This window comes from Peromyscus californicus, unplaced genomic scaffold (genome assembly GCF_007827085.1).
Source record: "Peromyscus californicus insignis strain IS unplaced genomic scaffold, ASM782708v3 Scaffold_12__1_contigs__length_115047231, whole genome shotgun sequence".
NCBI lineage: Eukaryota > Metazoa > Chordata > Mammalia > Rodentia > Cricetidae > Peromyscus > Peromyscus californicus.
In genome coordinates, this window is record NW_026294413.1 from 107,388,788 (window position 1) to 107,407,119 (window position 18,332).

The window sequence follows — 18,332 nt, forward strand, 5'->3', positions numbered from 1 at the left end:
TTGTCTTTAAGGGGATCAGCTTATTTGAAAGTATAAATCACAAGATGGAACCTATAAGATCAACTTTGACCTCCCATGATCCTCCATGCAATCATGGAGAAGGTGGGGTTTTAAAATGCACTTGCAGGTGCTTAGCAAAATGAAAACCTGAATCTGAAATCAAAAGGTTATTACACGGATGTTGGTGATGGTTTTATGCCAGCTGATTCTGCAGGCAGATTGGAGGCTTTCAGGTCAACGTGATGAGCAGTGGCTCTGGAAGGGACAGCTGTCCAGCCAAATGGCCTGCTTTGAGGATGAGATGATCCCGGACTTTGCTGGCTTTCCTTTTTATACACCATTCATGTCATCGGCCTCCATGCCAGGCCTTCACTCACTTCCCTGCCTCTGCCCAAATATTTGAATCCCTGATTAGGAAGAACAGGTGGTGGATGGATAAGCTGAGAACTGTGGCTTCCCTATTCATCCCTGATTGAGGTCAGGAACAGGCTTCAGCCTCTGTATCATTGGATGCTTCAGAGGGAATCACGTGAGGTCACAGCTCTGGATAAGGCTCACAGAAAGGAAATGACCAAAGTACAAACAGGAGAGTACTCCATGTGTTTCCAGGGCAGCGAGGACTCTGTTTAGTGGGAGATGGGACTTCATACCAGATGCATGGTGGCAGTGAAGCCTGAATTGATAAATTGTTATTTATTGCACTTGTAGCATAGGACCACCAAGACGTGATGTTAAATTCCCACTGGTTTTCTATAAGCTTTGCTTCCTTTGACGTTTGTGTTTGCAGGGTGAGTCTGAGAGCTGGAGAGAAACATAGGCTCTGTTTCTAAGATCACATCGGAAACAAAAACAATTCAACAAAGGCACATAATTCAGATTCATTGTCCACAGACTAGATCCAGGTTCTGTTCAAGTGTCTTATCTAAACAATCTCACTTTATCCTTAAAGAACTCGGAAGCAGTAAGGGCTTCTGTGGCTCTCTGCTTACTCACAGGAGGATCAACACAATCACAGTGAAGGGACTGGTGTTTCCACAGCCTGACTCCAAATCTCTTCGTTCAAGCCTTCACAAGGTGCATGTCTCCACATCACCCTTTGTTCTAGACATCAGGGATTCATGAGCAAACAGTATTTCAATTTGTTATTCAAGTTTGACCTTCAGATTGCATGAATATCTTTCATCTATGTGTCAGGTTTCCTGGACTGCTCAGAGGTTACCATAACAACCCAGAATATTATTGACTGTGATGGTCAGCAAATAGAATTAAGTAATTTGTTTTCTAATGACAGTGGAATTGCTGATGTCCTTCAGCAGTGAGCAATGACAGCACTTGTGAATAAGGACTCTCTTACACTTTGTTAAGGAGCATACACTTATTAGTTGTTGACTGGAAACAAGTACCGGTCATGCATGTGATAAGGAACAAGTATTATTAAGGTATTTAATTGGTAAGATGGTCATGTGTATTATTATCTACATAATAAAATATCTGAAAGGCCCTTGTCATCATTCACATGTGTGGGTAGCTTGGTTCTGGTCTCATTGGCTCACTCAGATGGGTCAGATAAAGATTAGGTAACTGCATCTGATGACCCAGGCTGGACTATCTTATGTATATGAAGCTGAGAGAGCTCAGGCTTGAATACCTCAGGTGGGAGAGTTGGCTTCCACATCATGTGGCCTTCCATCATCCAGCAGGCTCCATGTAGTGTGCTAATGTGTGTCTTGGCAGGGTCCTCAGGAGACGAGCAAGAGTACAGAAACCCTTGCAGAGGGACTCAGAAATCATACCTATAACCCCATCACTTCTGCCTGCTGCTATAGCCAAAGCAAGTCTTTAGCCGGGTAGACTCAAGATTCTATCCCTGGGTAAGAGGAGACCTAAAATCACATTGCAAAGGGGAGTGGCTATTATAGTATGAGGAATAAGCATTAGAAATAAGTATTTCTAAAGACATTTTACAGGTGGAAATGCTGAGGTGAAAGGTTAAATAGATCACCCTAAAAATCATGAAATGATTAACTAGCAAAGCACTCTAACTCATTAAAAATGAGCAGGTAGTTGGATAACAAAGTTAGACACTAAGCCATGTCTAACTCCAAGGCTCTTTTTCACTTTAAAATTTTTTGTCAACTGATTAGTTGGTTGAATAATGAATGATGATGAGTGCTAGGCAAGCTCTCTGAGCTGTATCCACAGCTCTATTTTTACTTTTTAATTTGAGACAGTCTCTCTAAGTTATCCAGGCTGGCTTTGTCCTCATTCTGTAGCCTGGGGTGACCTTAAACTTGTGACCTTCCTGCCTCAGCATCCCTGAATAATTGAGATTACAGTCCTGAATTCATATATCCATCTGGCCCAGCCAATGCATTGTGGTCATTGTTTTATTTTGTTTGGATAGGGTCTTATGTAGCTCAGGTGCCTTCAAACTCAAAATGTCAACAAGGATGATCTTGAACTTCTCTCATGCCCATATGTTAGAATTGTAAATGCTCAATGAAAGTGGTGACCAAAGAAGAGGAAATAACAAAGTATACAATTCAAACAGCAATAACCCTTGCGTTCTCATTATTAGAGGCATGGATTGTGTTAATCAAGGGACTTTGCTTTAATTGAACAAAAATCCAGCCCTGAGCGATAGCTGCAGGTTATTGTTTTCTCATCTCTGCTTGGGTAGGCCTTAGCTGGGCAGGTGTTTCTCACGGTAGTACTGCACAGGTTGGTACTGATGAAGTGTGCAACTGGAATCCCCCATGCAAACCCTTCACCTCATACTCCCCCAGAGCATGTTGGTGAAGTAAGGAGCATCACTAGCAGTAGCGAGGGAGTGTTGATGCCATTCAGTTCATTCCGAATTCAGAGTGTGGTACTATGTGAACACAATACTGTGTGGGGAAAATCTGGGTTATAAGTTAATATGGTGTTGATTCTCAGAAACTCTAACGGACTGATGCCCACTGTTATTCTCAAAACCAGCAGGATGACTTTAGGATATTCATTTGGTGCAACTCGTAGACACCTGGAATCCTATAGAACTCTTTAAAAATGCAAAGTTGTTCTGATCTCCATCCAGATGTCCAGATATATCAGACCATAATGCACTGCTCCACTGGTGCCTGTAAGAATCAAATAGGGAATGTACTCCTTATGGAGTAGGGTCTGAGATAGGAACATTGGCTTGCCCTGGGGCCTTAGCTGGAATGGGAACTGAGAGAGGAACCTGGATTTGTATAGATTCTGGCCTGTGCCATCTCCTCTGTACTTTTCAGAAAGTTTGAACTGTCCAGGGTGGCTAACTGGTAAGGATAACTACATCTCCGATGCACGTTTATCCTCTGTAGGTCCTAAATGAGAATAGGTTAGTAGTCAGGGCTGACAGGCCAACCCTTTTCTTTATTGTCTGGATTCTAATCATGCTCATGACAAATGTTTACAACATAAGTTAGCTGCCAGAGCCTTCTCCTGGAGGTGTAAGTGGTAACAATTGTTAGTGTTTATTCATCCTTGGAAAGCTCTTGCCAGTGTGTGTGTGTGTGTGTGTGTGTGTGTGTGTGTGTGTGTGTGTGTGTACAGGTGTGCATGCATGTGAGGTCAACACTGGATGATTTCCTTCTAATCTCTCCTCACCTATGGCTTTCCAATGCAGCTAGACTGGGTAACCAACCAGCGTCGGGGGCCCTTTTACCTCCGCCTAGTGCTGGGATGACAACCATGCACTTCACACTTGATTTTTCACTGGGCTTCTGGGCAGGAAGTTCTGTTCCTCACGCTTGCACAGCAAACACTTCACCTATTGAGTCCTCATCTCAATGCCAACAGGTTTCTTAAAATACGGTTTTGATAAGAGAAATAGCACTCCAGCCTCTTGATCTCCTCTTACACAGGAACTGAATAGACTGGGGTAGTGTCCCCATCAGATTCCACAGCTATGATAGACTAGACATAAAGGGAGTGACCCAGCCTCTTCAAGAGACCTCTTCCCCAGGGGCTAGCCCAGCTCTGCGTGGTCTATTTTCTATGCTATCAGCACAGATGACAAACTGGACTAGTGTGACAAATCTCCCAATCTAAAGCCACCATACATTGTGTTATTCAGTGGGTTTCCAATGATACGGATCATGAATAGAATGTTTCCATTTGATATCAGTTCAGTAGCAAAATATGGGAGACAGTACAAATCTCTAACCAAAAGTTAATGTATTAATTATATATATCAATATTGTATAAAGCCCCCCTTTGCTGGGGTTAACAAGTCATGGCCATTTAGGACTTTGAAAAATACAGATACACAAACTTGATTAGCTGGCAATTATAAAAAAAATTTACATGCCTGAAAGAATGAATTTGATTTGTTGAACAGAACAATTCCTAATATGTTTTATGTAAAAGAAAATCTGTTTTGCAATATGACTTGTGAAATTTTATGTTAACAATTCATACAAGTTTGTCTCTGCTGATGCTCAGAAAGCCCATGAGAAATCCACTGTGGTCTGCTTGAGTCCTGGCCTGGGATAAACATAGACCTGCAGAACTCTCTAGAATGTTGTCTCCTGGCCTGCTCGTCTGGACCAGTAGTCCCATGCTAGCATCACGTCTAGTCAAATGTGAGGCCAACTTTGTAAAATCTTCTCTGTGGAGAAATGTTTGCCCTGCCTCATTTTCTGTCCCACCTTGCTTTCATTCTAATCTCTAATGCCCAGCATCCTTAGTTAGTAATGTAGCTTTTCATGGTATAGAAAGTCTCTGACAGACTTTGATTTCTTCTCAATGTTTAACCAAAAGAGTTTTGTGAGTTATGTTTTCAATATTCTTTCCCAGGATTTTGTGAAGATCCTGATATTTGAACATGTTTATATCTTCTAATAACTGATCATCCTTCTATATATTGGAAAACAAATATTTTCCACTCTGACACTTTTACTTTCTTCATTTGGAAGCCTGGAAACTCAGAGCTAAAACATGTACTCAATTATAGCAGAAGTTCTTCACCCATGTGGAGAGCAGTTCAATAGAAGTGACTTCAACTTCCATTCTCCTTCATTGTTGTATTAGGTCCCCAGGGCTTATGCAACAAGTTGTCACACATTTGACACCTAAACTAGCATGCATCTATCCTTTTCTGGTGGTTTCAGAGGCAGAAGATTGACACTGGCTTCAGTAGGCAAAAGTCAACTTGCTTCTCAGGTATGATGATGTGTGTTTGTAATCCCAGCTTTCAGGAGGCTAACGTTGGAGATAGCAAGCTTAAGGACAGCCTGGATACATAGTGAAACCCAGTGTCCAGAACAAGGACAAAAAAAACATCCTTAAGCAAGATTAAGAACTCTATGCACAGTCAAAATGCATGTCCTGACCTCTGTGTAACCTGTGCATGTAAGGGTTCTGGTGCTGTTTTTATCTTGTCGTCCTGTAAACCTGTACAAAACACCATCAAGCATTTTGAAAGCTCATTCACTCAAATGAAAGTTGTTTAGTTCAAAATAAGCATGTCAAAATATTTTTATTAATTTAACACTTTGATCATTGATTTCAAAGGCCACCAAGAGCATATTAAGATAAGAATTTCTCTCTTGAGAAACCCACACTCAGCCCAGAATGGGTACTACGGTACTACTCTCCATGTCTTACGTATCTCTTCCATCCAATCTCTTAATGTTTATGTTTAAATCTATATAAAACATTTTCTTAATAAACTTCAAGTGTGTTTCCAAAGAAGACATCAACTTGCTAGACAGCCACACCCTTGCCCGAGACTGCAAGGGAGAATCTATTCTTTGTGTTTCCAGCTTCTAGTGGTGGCTGGATTTCTGACCTCATCACTTTAATCTCTAGCTCAGTAGTCAGAGAATCTTTTTTTCTCTGTTGAATCTCCCTTTGTTTCCTTCCTGCAGGGCTATCCGAATGCTTCACATCAATCCTCCATATAAAATATACACATTATTTCCCAGCAACCTCAGAATGGCTCTACTCAGATAATCAACTCAAAGTTCAGTATCTCATCTAAATAGTATCAGTTCAGAAGTCCCAAACCTAGGCCGGGCAGTGGTGGTGCACGCCTTCAATCCCAGCACTCGGGAGGCAGAGCCAGGTGGATCTCTGTGAGTTCAAGGCCAGCCTGGTCTCCAAAGTGAGTTCCAGGAAAGGCGCAAAGGTACATAGAGAAACCCTGTCTCGAAAAAACCAAAATAAAAAACAAAAGTCCCAAACCTCATCATAAATTGTCTCAGGTCAGACATGAGACATCTCTGAGAAAGAGCAGTTCTGAGGTTCTGGTTTTCATTTCTAAAATCAAGCATCTGGTGCCTTGCACACAGTAGGTGTCCACACACTGTTAGCTTCCAGGTATCCCCTCCTCCCTTTACTCATTGCATTCTGAATTTGCTTTACCGTTTTATTTTTCTGCTACAGATTAATTTTTCACTGTGGTCCACTCAGATCTTCTTTATAGGCACAGCCCCCTGGGTCCTGTGTTGTAGACTTTGAAGAATATTTTTTTTTACCTCCTTCTTATGATGTCATTGTTAAGTTCCTCCCCCTGGGCACCACCTTCCTTTCATCTCACTCTTCTGCATATGTGCTGAGGTCAAAAGGTCACTGTGATTCATTCCCTTACCTGCTTATTAAGGTGGTAACTGTCATTCATGTGTAGCAGCAGGGGAAGTGGCCTGGCTTCTTTTGCCATTTCCAGTATGGTTGGAAGAATCTCACTTCAGCTTTAAGGTTATGTGTCCAAGGGGCATTCTAAGTAGCGTGAGACACAGTCACTGAGATACAGCCTCCATTTTTTACTCAACACGAATCTACCCCCTGCCTATTTGGTGAGGATGCACCTACCATCTGCTTTCCTCCTCTTCAAGTCAGCCAGATGCCTAACATTTTTAAGTCTGATGGCAGGTGACAATCACTATGGACAGTTTATCACATGACTGAAGCTGCTCTGTGTTTGGTTCCTGCTATTTCATACTTACCATGTCACATAGTGTGGGAACCACTAATATCCCAAGTTCAGATAAGAAAAGCCAGATGATTGAGAGAAAGGGACCAACCCATAATAGCTGTGTTCACCAAGTAAAACTATGTCCATCCCTCATATGACAAACAGAGCAATGTGCACAAGTCCTGGGATTATACAGCACAATCACAGAGGACCTCTGCTTACTTCTCCCTGGGTTTCCATTTGGAAACTCAAAGGAACTGATGTCTAACTCTAGGATTGCTGAGACATGCTCACAGCACTGAGAGGACCTCTTCTTTTCTTGGGGTTTTTTTCTATATGTCTTAGTAGCGCCCCTACACCAGATTTTCATCTGAAAAAAAAATCTTTCAGAGAAGTTGAAAAAAGAATTGTTACAATGACCTTTGTCCGTCCTGGCATTCCCTTGCCTGTTGTGACAGCCTCTGCTCCCTGGGCCTTTCTACTCACGGACAAGTGCTGTTTGTTTTGCCGAACAGTTGTTCGTTCGGAGGACTCATTCCCAGTACTTCTGCATGGATCCTGAGAGGACGGACCATCTCTGTCCTACACACATCATCACGAAGCCCAGGAAATTTCAAGTTGGTGCAATAGCATCTAAAACTCAGTCTGCGATTAGGCTTGCCCCAGCTCTTCAAGTAACATCAGCTTTTCAGCCCCCACCCCCTTTTTAAGTTGGAAACCCGTTTTTTTTCCCCCTGATGTCTTTGTGAAGTAGCTTTCCCTCCTGGAAGTTGTGTGTCCTGTCTTCCTGTTGTTGCCGTGGTTTCCTTTTATGTTGTCCTGTGTTAGTTTTCCTTCTGTAACGGTTCACTCTAGAGTGCCTCCAGTTCTGTATAAGTGTAATTCTTTCATCTCAACTGGATTCCGGTGGGAGTTTGTCCTGACATGAGTGAGGTGCAAACCATTTCCTTTATGTCGAAGAAAATAACTTAAATCATCCAATAAAATTATGTGTTATTTTTTGTCACAACTGTTGAAATCTAAGACAGAGAATCCTCTAGACTAAATCTTCTGGAAACATCTTTCCCTTGAACATCCTGGAAGCTCTGACAGCACTGAGGATGCTGTTGATGATTTTGCTTTATCCTTGCTGTATTGGGTTGGTACTAAAGCATCTGAAGTGTGGGAGTATGTGACGTGCTAGATTCCTGGACATGGCTCCTTGTGGATTTGACCTTGGTTTGGGATCTCAATATCATGCTTCCCCTCCCAAGTCAGTGACTATTATCAATTTAATATAAAATAGATAGGGGGCAGGGTTAAGAAGGATAAGGCATTTTTAAAAAGGTAATAGACACTCATCAACACAGAGCTACATCTGAATCCAGCATCAGTTAGGTCTTTGTAAAAGTGACCTTCAAGCAACCTGCACTCTGGTAAGACAGTGAAAGCTTAATTTATGGAGATTATATTTTAAAAGTTTCCAAAGCTCTCACTACTGTAGATATGTAAGCACATGCTGAGAAATAATAATAGGGAAGCAGAAAAAAGCCAAGGTGGATGGTTCCCACTTAATCTCATAAACTTACTTCGTGCTGTATAATAATTATGGATATTAGTCAAGACATGGAAATATCTTTACCCTGTGCTCTGAACCCACCGCAGGAAAAAATTCTTGGCTAAAAAAAGTGTCTTGGACTCTTTATTTGTTTTTCTAGTGAATTCATGGACAAGAAGAACTTTGAAACCCTTCTGGGCAGTGTGACCATCAGAGCGTGTAGGGAGGAGGCAAGATGTTCAGAAGAGTCAGATTTTGCCTACTATCTCAAGGGTTCACTTAGGAAACACAAGATGTGTCCTAGTTAGGGTGTTATGTGATGTGATGAAACCATGACCAAAAGCAAATTGGGGAGGAAAGGTTTTATTTGGCTTACACTTCCACATCTTAGTCCATTGCTGAAGGAAATCAAGACAGGAACTCAAACAGGGCAAGAACCTAGAGGCAGGAGCTGATGCAGAGGCCATGGTGGGGTGCTGCTTACTGGCTTGTCCAGTCTACTTTTTTATAGAACTCAGGACCGCAATGGGCTAGGCCCTCCTTCATCAATCACTAGTTAAGAAAGTGCAACTGGATCTTATGTAATCATTTCCTCAACTGAGGCTCCTTTCTCTCTGATGACTCTAGCTTGTGTGAAGTTGACATAAAACCAACCAGCACAAGCTATATTCTGTGAGGAAGGTTGTAGGCAGGGAAAAGCTGTACTACAGCTGACTGGAATAAGAAGAGATGAGTCTCATGCCATTGTGATGTCAGAGTGGACTATGAGGGCCTCACAAGAGAAGTTGAGGGCATGTAGTCTCACTTTTACCAGACTCACTCAAAAGATTCAGAGAGCTGGTTTGGCATTAAAACTCAGCACTTACATTTACAGGTTCTCAGTATTGGAAATGAGAAGGCAAAGAGAGGCACAAATCAAGTTCACAGTGGATGGCAGCTAGCCTGGGGAGCATCTCAAGTCCAGAATCTGTCCCAAAGAGATCGGAGGTTGGAGTTCTGCCTTGGGGGACATCTGGGGTCCAGGTTCTGTCCTGAAGACATACCAGTCCAGATTCTTACCTGGGAACACCCAGAATACCAGGTTTTATCTGGGGGCCATCAAGGGTCTATCTTCTGTCCTAGAGGACATCTAAGATCCAGATTCTGTCTTAGGGGGATCTAGGTCCTCAGTTCTTTCCTTCATGACTTCTGGAATCCAGGGTTCTGGCCTGAGTGGGTTGGAGATCTGAGTTCTGTGCTGAGATGTCTGTAATCCAAGCTCTGTTGGTGCATGTCTGTTATTCTGAGTTCTGTGCTGAGATGTCTGTAATCCAAGCTCTGTTGGTGCATGTCTGTTATTCTGAGTTCTGTGCTGAGATGTCTGTAATCCAAGCTCTGTTGGTGCATGTCTGTTATTCTGAGTTCTGTGCTGAGAGTATTCTTCTCTCCTCTCTACCACCATCATTATTATGACACATAGCAGTTTATATTGAGACAAACTGCGTCTAGGTTGGTATTGCCCATTTTAGTGGAATTAGATGAGCAGGAAACGAAGGAGCATGACTAGCATTAGTCCAGCGTGCTGCGGTGTGGTACTCCACCAAGGCTGAAATGCTAGACTCGAGGTTCTACTTCTGACACTGAGCAGGTGCCCCACAAACAGGCTATAACCTATGCAAGTCTCCATTTGGTCATCACACCAGGGGCACAGCTGCTCCTCACAGAGTTGTGAGGACCTTTGTCCATCCCTGAGAAAACGTCATTCCACTTCTTCCCCGGCATTCCCTTAATCTCCATTCCTTTGCTTGTTCTCAGGCTCTGAATGAGAACACCATTCAGCCCCATAGTTTCATGATTAGCATAAGGTAGTAGATAATCTTACCATCATTTTAAGGGACAAACTTACTTTAAACCAAAGTACAAATTTATTCCAGAAGATTAATTATAACATTGAATCTTACGTTCAACTTTTCCCTGTAATCTTTTGTTTCAGGATAAAGAAAAAAAGGGGGGGTAATGGTTTTCTCCTCTCTGTCCTATTCACTCTACTCCCATGTCAGGTGAGATATCAGCTGCCATTGGAAGTACAAATAGATGGAAGATTCATGGCCACTTGACCTGATGATTCTTTCCTGAAACTCTTACGTGACACAGTCTGTAGCATGAGTCTTAAAAGTTCTTATTAATAAAATCAAACCCGAGGCCAGTTATTGGGGTAAATGCTGGAAGGTCAGAGTACCAGAACAAGCCACAGCTATCTCACCTTGCCAATTCCTCAGTTGGTCCTGTTTCCTCAGACTGGAAGTTTCTGGGTCCTCACCCAATGGCTCTCAGCTGAACTGCTACTCGAAAGCCTGAATGCTTAACCAGCCAACTGCTTAACCAGCCAAATGCCTCTAGTTTCTGGTCCTCACGCCTCAAATATCTTTCTGCTTTCTACCACCACTCCCTGGGATTAAAGGCTGGCTTTCTGGGATTAAAGGTGTGTGTCACCATGCTTGGCTGTTTCCAATGTGACCTTGAACTCACAGAGATCCAGAGGGATTTCTATCTCTGGAATGCTAGGATTAAAGGCGTGAGTGCCACCATTTTCTAGCCTCTGTATCTAGTGGCTGTCTGTTCTCTGACCCCAGATAAATTTATTAAGGTGCACAATATTTTGGGGAACACAATACCACCACAACAGTCCCATTTTATGCTTCCATGACTCTGGGACCTTATGAATTCCAGCTGTCCATACATCTAAACCTAAGCATGGACATTCCTTGGTTAGGATTCAGGATTCTCCTTTATTTTCTTGTTGCTGGGGCACTTTCACCCTGGAAACTATACAGTTCTGTTTTACAGGACATCTTTGTCTTTGGTAACCATATCTGACCCATAGTAGCCAGTTTAACATCTCTGTTTACACATTAAGGAGCAGGGCCATTCAACCTCCTAATATCACCAAGACCACCTCCAAATGACATATTGACCTGACTCTGATTCTAGATCACACTCCTCCACCAACCACCAACCCCCAAAGTCATGGAATAAACTACTCTTGGAGAAGATGATGACTGAGGTGCCTTTGGACCCTTTTCATCCTTCAAGTAGGTTAGAAGATGTTAGACTGCCATGACATATGCCAGTCAAGCATCATATGGTAACTTTAACCCCTCACTCGGGAATTCTATATCCATTTTCCCAGAACCCTGGTCAGAATTTCAGTTACCACACTGCTAGATGGGTGCATCTCTAAGCAAATGCCTGGCATGTAATAAATGTCAAATGGTAACTGTGTATGATGAAATGAGAACAGATCCAAATTCATTTCAACACATTTTTACTAATATGACTAATGTGACAATGGTGAGACACTGAATACTCTCTGTGATCGTGTAGTCTAGTAGTTGTAATAGGTAAGTAGTTATTAGGACAGAACGTGATGAAAAGTGGCAGTTGGGATACTACAGAAGCAGAGACTGGGGTCTCAGGGAGCGCTGGGGTCCTTCATGGAATGATTAGTCCCAGCTGGCATTATGGAGAGGCTCCAGGCTGGTTGCTGCAGGGTGTGGCTCACATTTTTATCTTTGTATTATTCATTGATGTTTCAATCTGTCATCCTGAAATGTGATCTGCCCTAGTTCCCTGGGCTGCCACTGTCCAGCCCTTGCATGAGGAGAGCAACCTGCTAACTAACCGCATTGGGTTAGTTTTCTAGCTACTCCATGGTACCTTTGTACTATTATTGTTTAAATGTGTATAACAGTTTTGTGCTGTCAGAATTTCAAACCATACAGAAGTAGGTAATATGCAGTCTTTTCTTCCGGCAGGCTCTCAGTCCCACTGTCTGCTAAGAGTTAGCCATCACTAACTTCTCCGTTTGGAGGTTGCCTGAGCCTATGGAAGCAGAGTGAATGCATGTTTTCATTTGGATGTTTCCTCTCTTAAAAACATTGTACATGCATGTGATTCTACTGTAAGAACCTCCTTTGCCAAGCTACTTTTGGGGTCATCCTTTGCTATCATTGCATCCGTGAAGCTTGTCTCTAAATGTAGGATGGTGATGCTTGTGGAAAGGGTTCACTGCTCGCTGCACTCGGAAGGGGCTAAGGACGTTTGGTTTCTCATGTTTCTTGCTGACATTAGATGTCCTTCATATTTTTGAAAGAGACCATAGATGCCTCAACTAAGTTTGTTTTACTGGTAGTGATATTCTTTGGTTTATAGGGTGTGTAATATATGTGTGTATATTATATTTTCTGTAAGTTAAAATAAGACACTTGTTTGGAGCCAACATCTCTGGAAGAAAAAGATGCTCTGTATTAGTTTTCTTAACAAGCATTCCATGAATGGATAGACGCTTGGGGACAAGGGGCCCCCTCTTAAGATAGACTGCACTCTTATGCTGAGACCTCAGTGTGATTCAGAACCATTTCTTATGTGACCACGACTATTGAAATGGTTATTCTAGAGAAACCATTGCCAAGTCTAGAGGAGTCTGATGACAAAAAGATCCATCCTTCCATCTCCTCAGGTGCCTATTCTCAGTTTTTCCAAGGTTCACCACGTTAGCATATGAAACCAGTAGACATTTAATGAGTTGATTTTTAAGTGAAAGATAGTAACAGTTGTTGTGAGTAATAAAAAGCATAGATAGGCTTTTCAATATCACATCAATTCATTCACTGGCAGTATTTATATCTTACAGTGTGCCAGTCACTATGTAGATGGTGGGTATACATCCAAGAAGGGTGATAGATAGGAACTGTAGCTGATAAGTACGGAGCTCTCACTGCCTATGTTACCTCATACAATTCTCAGATCAACTTCATAATTAAGTGCCTTTATAATATCAAATCAAAGACAAAGGAATGATAATTAGAAAGATGAATAATGTTAACAAGGACTAAAGCTGGACCACATAGTGCTTATGAACTATTTACTGTTGTTCCCACATGAGACAGACACAAGTCTGTACCCTAAAGGAATTCATACTCTGAACTAAGGCACACCTCTACTCACAGATCAATCAACTTAAAAAAAATCTCAGGAGTGTGAAGGCCCCGAAGAGTTTTCCACCTTTCAGTCAGTCTGTGCCTGATGGACACACTGAGTTGATGGACGTCTCTCGGTTGATGTGGACTTCCTCTATTTCCACCAACAAACCCTTCTGTCATGTCCCCCATGTCCCCCTGTCATCGTCGGTCTGTACTCCTGCCCCTCTCTGTTTTGTCTGAACACCCTCCCCTTTCCTGTTCCTTGGTCTCTCTCCCAGCTAGATGGTTATTAGAGATTACCAGATGCCGCAGTGTAGCTTCAGAGAACACGGGAGGGAAGGACCCTGACCACAAACGAAGCACGGTATTGACAGAGGGCTTGGTGCTTCTGGAGCTCCTTCCTTTATGTGTTCTGCTGTTTAATGGATTCAAGGAAAGCAAAGACCCACTGGCTGCCCAGTGTGCTGGGCTCCTTCCTTCTTGCTTTCTGGCACTCCAGGCATGCAGAACTCCAAAAGCACATCCACGCCACTCTGTTGTTGTTAATCTAATTTTTCCATGATTAACAACTCAATTCATTATGTTTCCAGCTCACATTAATCATCCTTTCTGTGAGTTTGGTAACATTTGGAATCATTTCCCTATGAATTTATCCATCTGGGATCTCTATAAAAGATATGCTTGCACAAAGCTGTTTGGTGCTCACTGCTGAGAGTGAAGGTACTTACTGTTCCCTGAATCCTGAAAGGATGGTTCTGAAGTCAACTGTGGTTCCTTCACCATTTGCGGCCCCTCAGTTGAGCTCCATAAGGTTCCCAACATGTAGCAAGACCCAAAGCACAGAGATTTTGGCTACAATATAATAGTAATGTAAATCCCTAAAAACAGCGCTCTGTGGAACCTATGTGCACTTCTGGAGCAGATGGGAGTGGAGGGAGCCGTGGGGGCAGCGGAAAGAGAGGTGAGATGGATGAGTCAGAGCAAAGACCCTGGCAGGATTTCTGTCTTTACACCTACAAGCTATTTGACCTTACACAAGACACATAATCTCATAAGATCCATTCATTCCTCCTGTGAGCTGCTATCATGGGGTAGTTCTGAATGTTGGATTGTATTCTCTCCTCTGCTCTCTGCTGTTGAGGAAAAACTACAATATTGTTAATGCTGCTCAGTTTTGCAATTCCCACACTTCTTTCCAAAACTAACAATGTCTGTGCGTATGTGGATATATGTATATATAACATATATAATATTTATTGGGGAATTTCCATGGCTGCTTCTAATACTAATACGTGTGTATGTATATGTGTGTTTATGCACACATAGTACACACACATTTATAACAGCATATATAAAAATATGTATATGAATAATACATATGGTATGTATGTATGTGTATGTATGGGCAAGCATCAGCAAAAGAACAAATAGCCTATTGGGTATGTCCTAGAAGCCAGTATTTCTTAAGTATCTTCTATAAAAAGCCTTACAGCAGTGTGCCTTGTTTGAGTTGGGCAGAGGATATGTTGTTTAGGAAACAGACAGAGAATCCTTTGGGATGCATTGTGAGCATCCTCCCAGGTACAGTGTCGTCTCAGGAGCTGAGAGAGAAAGCAGTTCTTGTGGAGCCTCCACATGATGTTTGCCCCCAGCAACATCCAGCAGGGGAGGTCAGAGGCATCCGTCCACTTCTGAAGACAGATGTTTCTTTAGAGACAATATTCTACATTGAGTATCTTCTCAAAGCCCATGACAGACATTTTTGTCTATGATCATTAACTTGAAAATACAGGTATCATTTCTTGTTGCTGCCCACATGCAGGACTGAATTGCATAATGCCTCCATTACTGTAGGAAGGGTAAAAGCTGAGATTCAATTTTACGGCCATAGAAAGGTCCAGGAGTGGAGTAAAGAGATAGGAGAAGTTTGTTCTAATTCTGCCCTGCTGAAAACAAGGTGATGGGATGTGGAAATGTTGACCTCTGCTGAAAGTCTCTTCTCAGCACTAGGGATTTCAACAGAAGATTCCCATTACACGGGAAACCTCCAGTGGCCTTGACGGAAATTACCTGCCTAACTCCCCTTCCTACCCCTGTAGAAGGCCAGACACCTGAGGGCCCTTTTTAATTGCAGTGCACCTCTCCTTGCAAAGGAGCTAATTGCATCTGCTTCCCTTTCCTTTAGGTTTCCAAGCAAAGACAGGAATAACGAAGGCTGTGTGCTAGCTGCATCCTTTTGAACCACCCGGGAAGGAAATCCAGAGTGTGGTCAGACAATTGCAGCACTCGGAGTAAATGAGGAATGGACTCGTGATTATGCTGAGATTCCAGAATGAATCTGGTCGACCTGTGGCTATCCCGTTCCCTCTCCATGTGTCTTCTCCTCCAAAGCTTTGTTCTGATGATACTGTGCTTTCATTCTGCCAGTATGTGTCCCAAAGGCTGCCTTTGTTCTTCCTCTGGGGGTTTAAATGTCACCTGTAGCAATGCAAATCTCAAGGAAATACCCAGAGATCTCCCTCCAGAAACAGTTTTGCTCTACCTGGACTCCAATCAGATCACATCCATCCCTAATGAGATTTTTAAGGACCTCCATCAACTGAGAGTTCTCAACCTGTCCAAAAACGGCATTGAGTTCATCGATGAGCATGCATTCAAAGGAGTAGCAGAAACCTTGCAGACCCTGGACCTGTCTGACAACAGGATTCAAAGCGTGCATAAAAATGCCTTCAATAATCTGAAGGCTAGGGCCAGAATTGCCAACAACCCCTGGCATTGTGACTGCACTCTCCAGCAAGTTCTGAGGAGCATGGCATCCAATCATGAGACAGCACACAATGTAATTTGCAAGACCTCAGTGTTGGATGAGCATGCTGGGAGGCCGTTCCTCAACTCTGCCAATGATGCTGACCTTTGTAACCTCCCTAAAAAGACTACTGACTACGCCATGCTCGTCACCATGTTTGGCTGGTTCACCATGGTGATCTCTTATGTGGTGTATTATGTGAGGCAGAATCAGGAGGATGCTCGGAGACACCTTGAATACTTGAAATCCCTGCCAAGCAGGCAAAAGAAGGCAGATGAGCCTGATGACATTAGCACTGTGGTATAATGACCACACTGACTGGCACTGGGAAAGGAGCTTCTGGTTGTAGTAGGATAAGTGGTTCACTTTCCCCTCCATTGTACACGTTTAAAACTTTGTATTTTAATTTCTTTGGAATCACGCCACTGTTGAAATTTTCACAAACACCACAACACTAATAATTTTAGTTTAGGTGATCTTCTCCCATTCGTTGTGTCCCTGGCTCCTGAGTAACAAACTCTCTGAACATTAGTTAGACCCATCTCACTATTTAATAATGAAATTTATTTTTTTAATTTAAAACTGAATAAAAGCTTAACTTTGAACCATGGAAAAGAGTGTGACTTATTGGTTAAGAAACAATATAACCAATCCACTTGCTTTAAAGAGGAAAAGACAATCCTGCTACTCTAAAAGACTATTATTTTGAAAGGTGTATCATTACAAGCTCTATGGCAACCTGGGGAGCCAGAGCTGAATTACTGACCAGTTAAATGTCTGCCAGACTTTAGCTAGCCAAGATGATTATACAAATGTGTTTTTCCCAGCCTAGACATGTTAGGATGCCTGCTGACTAGCAGCTGATTTTCAAACTGAGGAGGTTTAGCAATAAAAAGCAAATACTTGCTTCTACTCTGTGCTGGATGCAATGGGAAAGTAAAAGATGGCATGTGTCTTATCCTCAAGACTGCCTTATGGTGGGCAGGAACGTGTGGTGACTACAAAAATAGCTGGGCTAGAAAAGGAGGAGCACTGGCTCTGGGGGAGCACTGCGTGGGGATGCTCTGGGGGAGCACTGTGTGGGGATGCTGACACCACTGATGTCCCTAACCTCTCACCAGCAGAGGAGAAAGTGACCATCGGCCCATGCAGGTAAAACAGGTCCAGCCCCCATGACAGTAGAGAGCATTAGAGCTTGAATTTAAACCAGGTCTTCTCTGAATGGAGGTCTTCTCTGTGATAGTCCTTCTACACTGGTTTACAAACAGAATTTACATGATAAAAATGCACTAACATGAAATTTCACGAGTTTTGTTCTTGTATACAATCTGCCACACAAAGGAGATATTATGTCCCAACTGTGGTCAGATATACTGGAAGACATTTGGTTCCTAGAGTGGGGAATGAATGATGGGCTTGTTTGTTTTAGGATGAATGTGATCAAGCAAGCATGAAAGACCAAACCTAGGGAGCATAGGAGCAAAGGTGGAGAGCCGCTCCCCATAAAGGAATCTATGTGGAGAGTGAGATACAAATCCAAACCCTATGGTGACTTTGAACTGGAGAATACCCTGTCACCACACGCCACTTACGGAAGAGAGACTAATTTTGCACCAAATACTTTTCTAAGTCTCCTTAATTAATGCTTGCAAGACACTGTGAGAAAGTTTTTGAGTTATGTAATAGATTGAGGACTCCAGCACTTGTAGGAAGCATAGCACATGCACCGACATTAAGTTTTGAGAGTTTTGAAAATTGTACACCCCTGTTCAAGACACCTATACTGACACCCATCATCTCTGGACCACTCCTGTCCTGCCCTTCTGTCCTAGGCTTGCTACACAAGGTGGCCAGTTCCTCCGCCACATGGGTTTACAAACACCTCGACAACAATTCAATTTAAAAACACAGGGAAATTGCTCTGTATAAGGCTTGTGTAGGAAAAAGGGTTAGCGTGCCCTTGTGAGACACATGGCCTTGTCCAGCCCACATGAGATTGTCTTCAGGGTGTGAAAACTCACAGTTCTACCCTTCGGAAGCCTTGGAGTTCTGATTATAACCATAGTCTGTTGAAAGGATTGCTGAAGA

General features: G+C 42.7%; 1 protein-coding gene across 8 annotated transcripts in view; it reads left to right on the top strand.

Moving 5' to 3' along the window:
• Lrrc3b (leucine rich repeat containing 3B) overlaps positions 1-16,849 on the top strand; it is an 83,797-nt gene extending 66,948 nt beyond the window's left edge. For 7 of the 8 annotated variants that reach the window (XM_052734065.1, XM_052734067.1, XM_052734068.1 and 4 more), the window contains one exon: positions 15,624-16,849. In XM_052734065.1, the coding sequence (XP_052590025.1) occupies positions 15,771-16,550 (780 nt within the window). In that variant the 5' untranslated portion in view covers positions 15,624-15,770 and the 3' untranslated portion in view covers positions 16,551-16,849. Of the gene's footprint in view, positions 1-9,439; positions 9,465-15,623 lie in introns of those variants that run through there. The other variant, XM_052734070.1, reaches the window with a different exon arrangement.
• Positions 16,850-18,332: the final 1,483 nt, after the last annotated feature.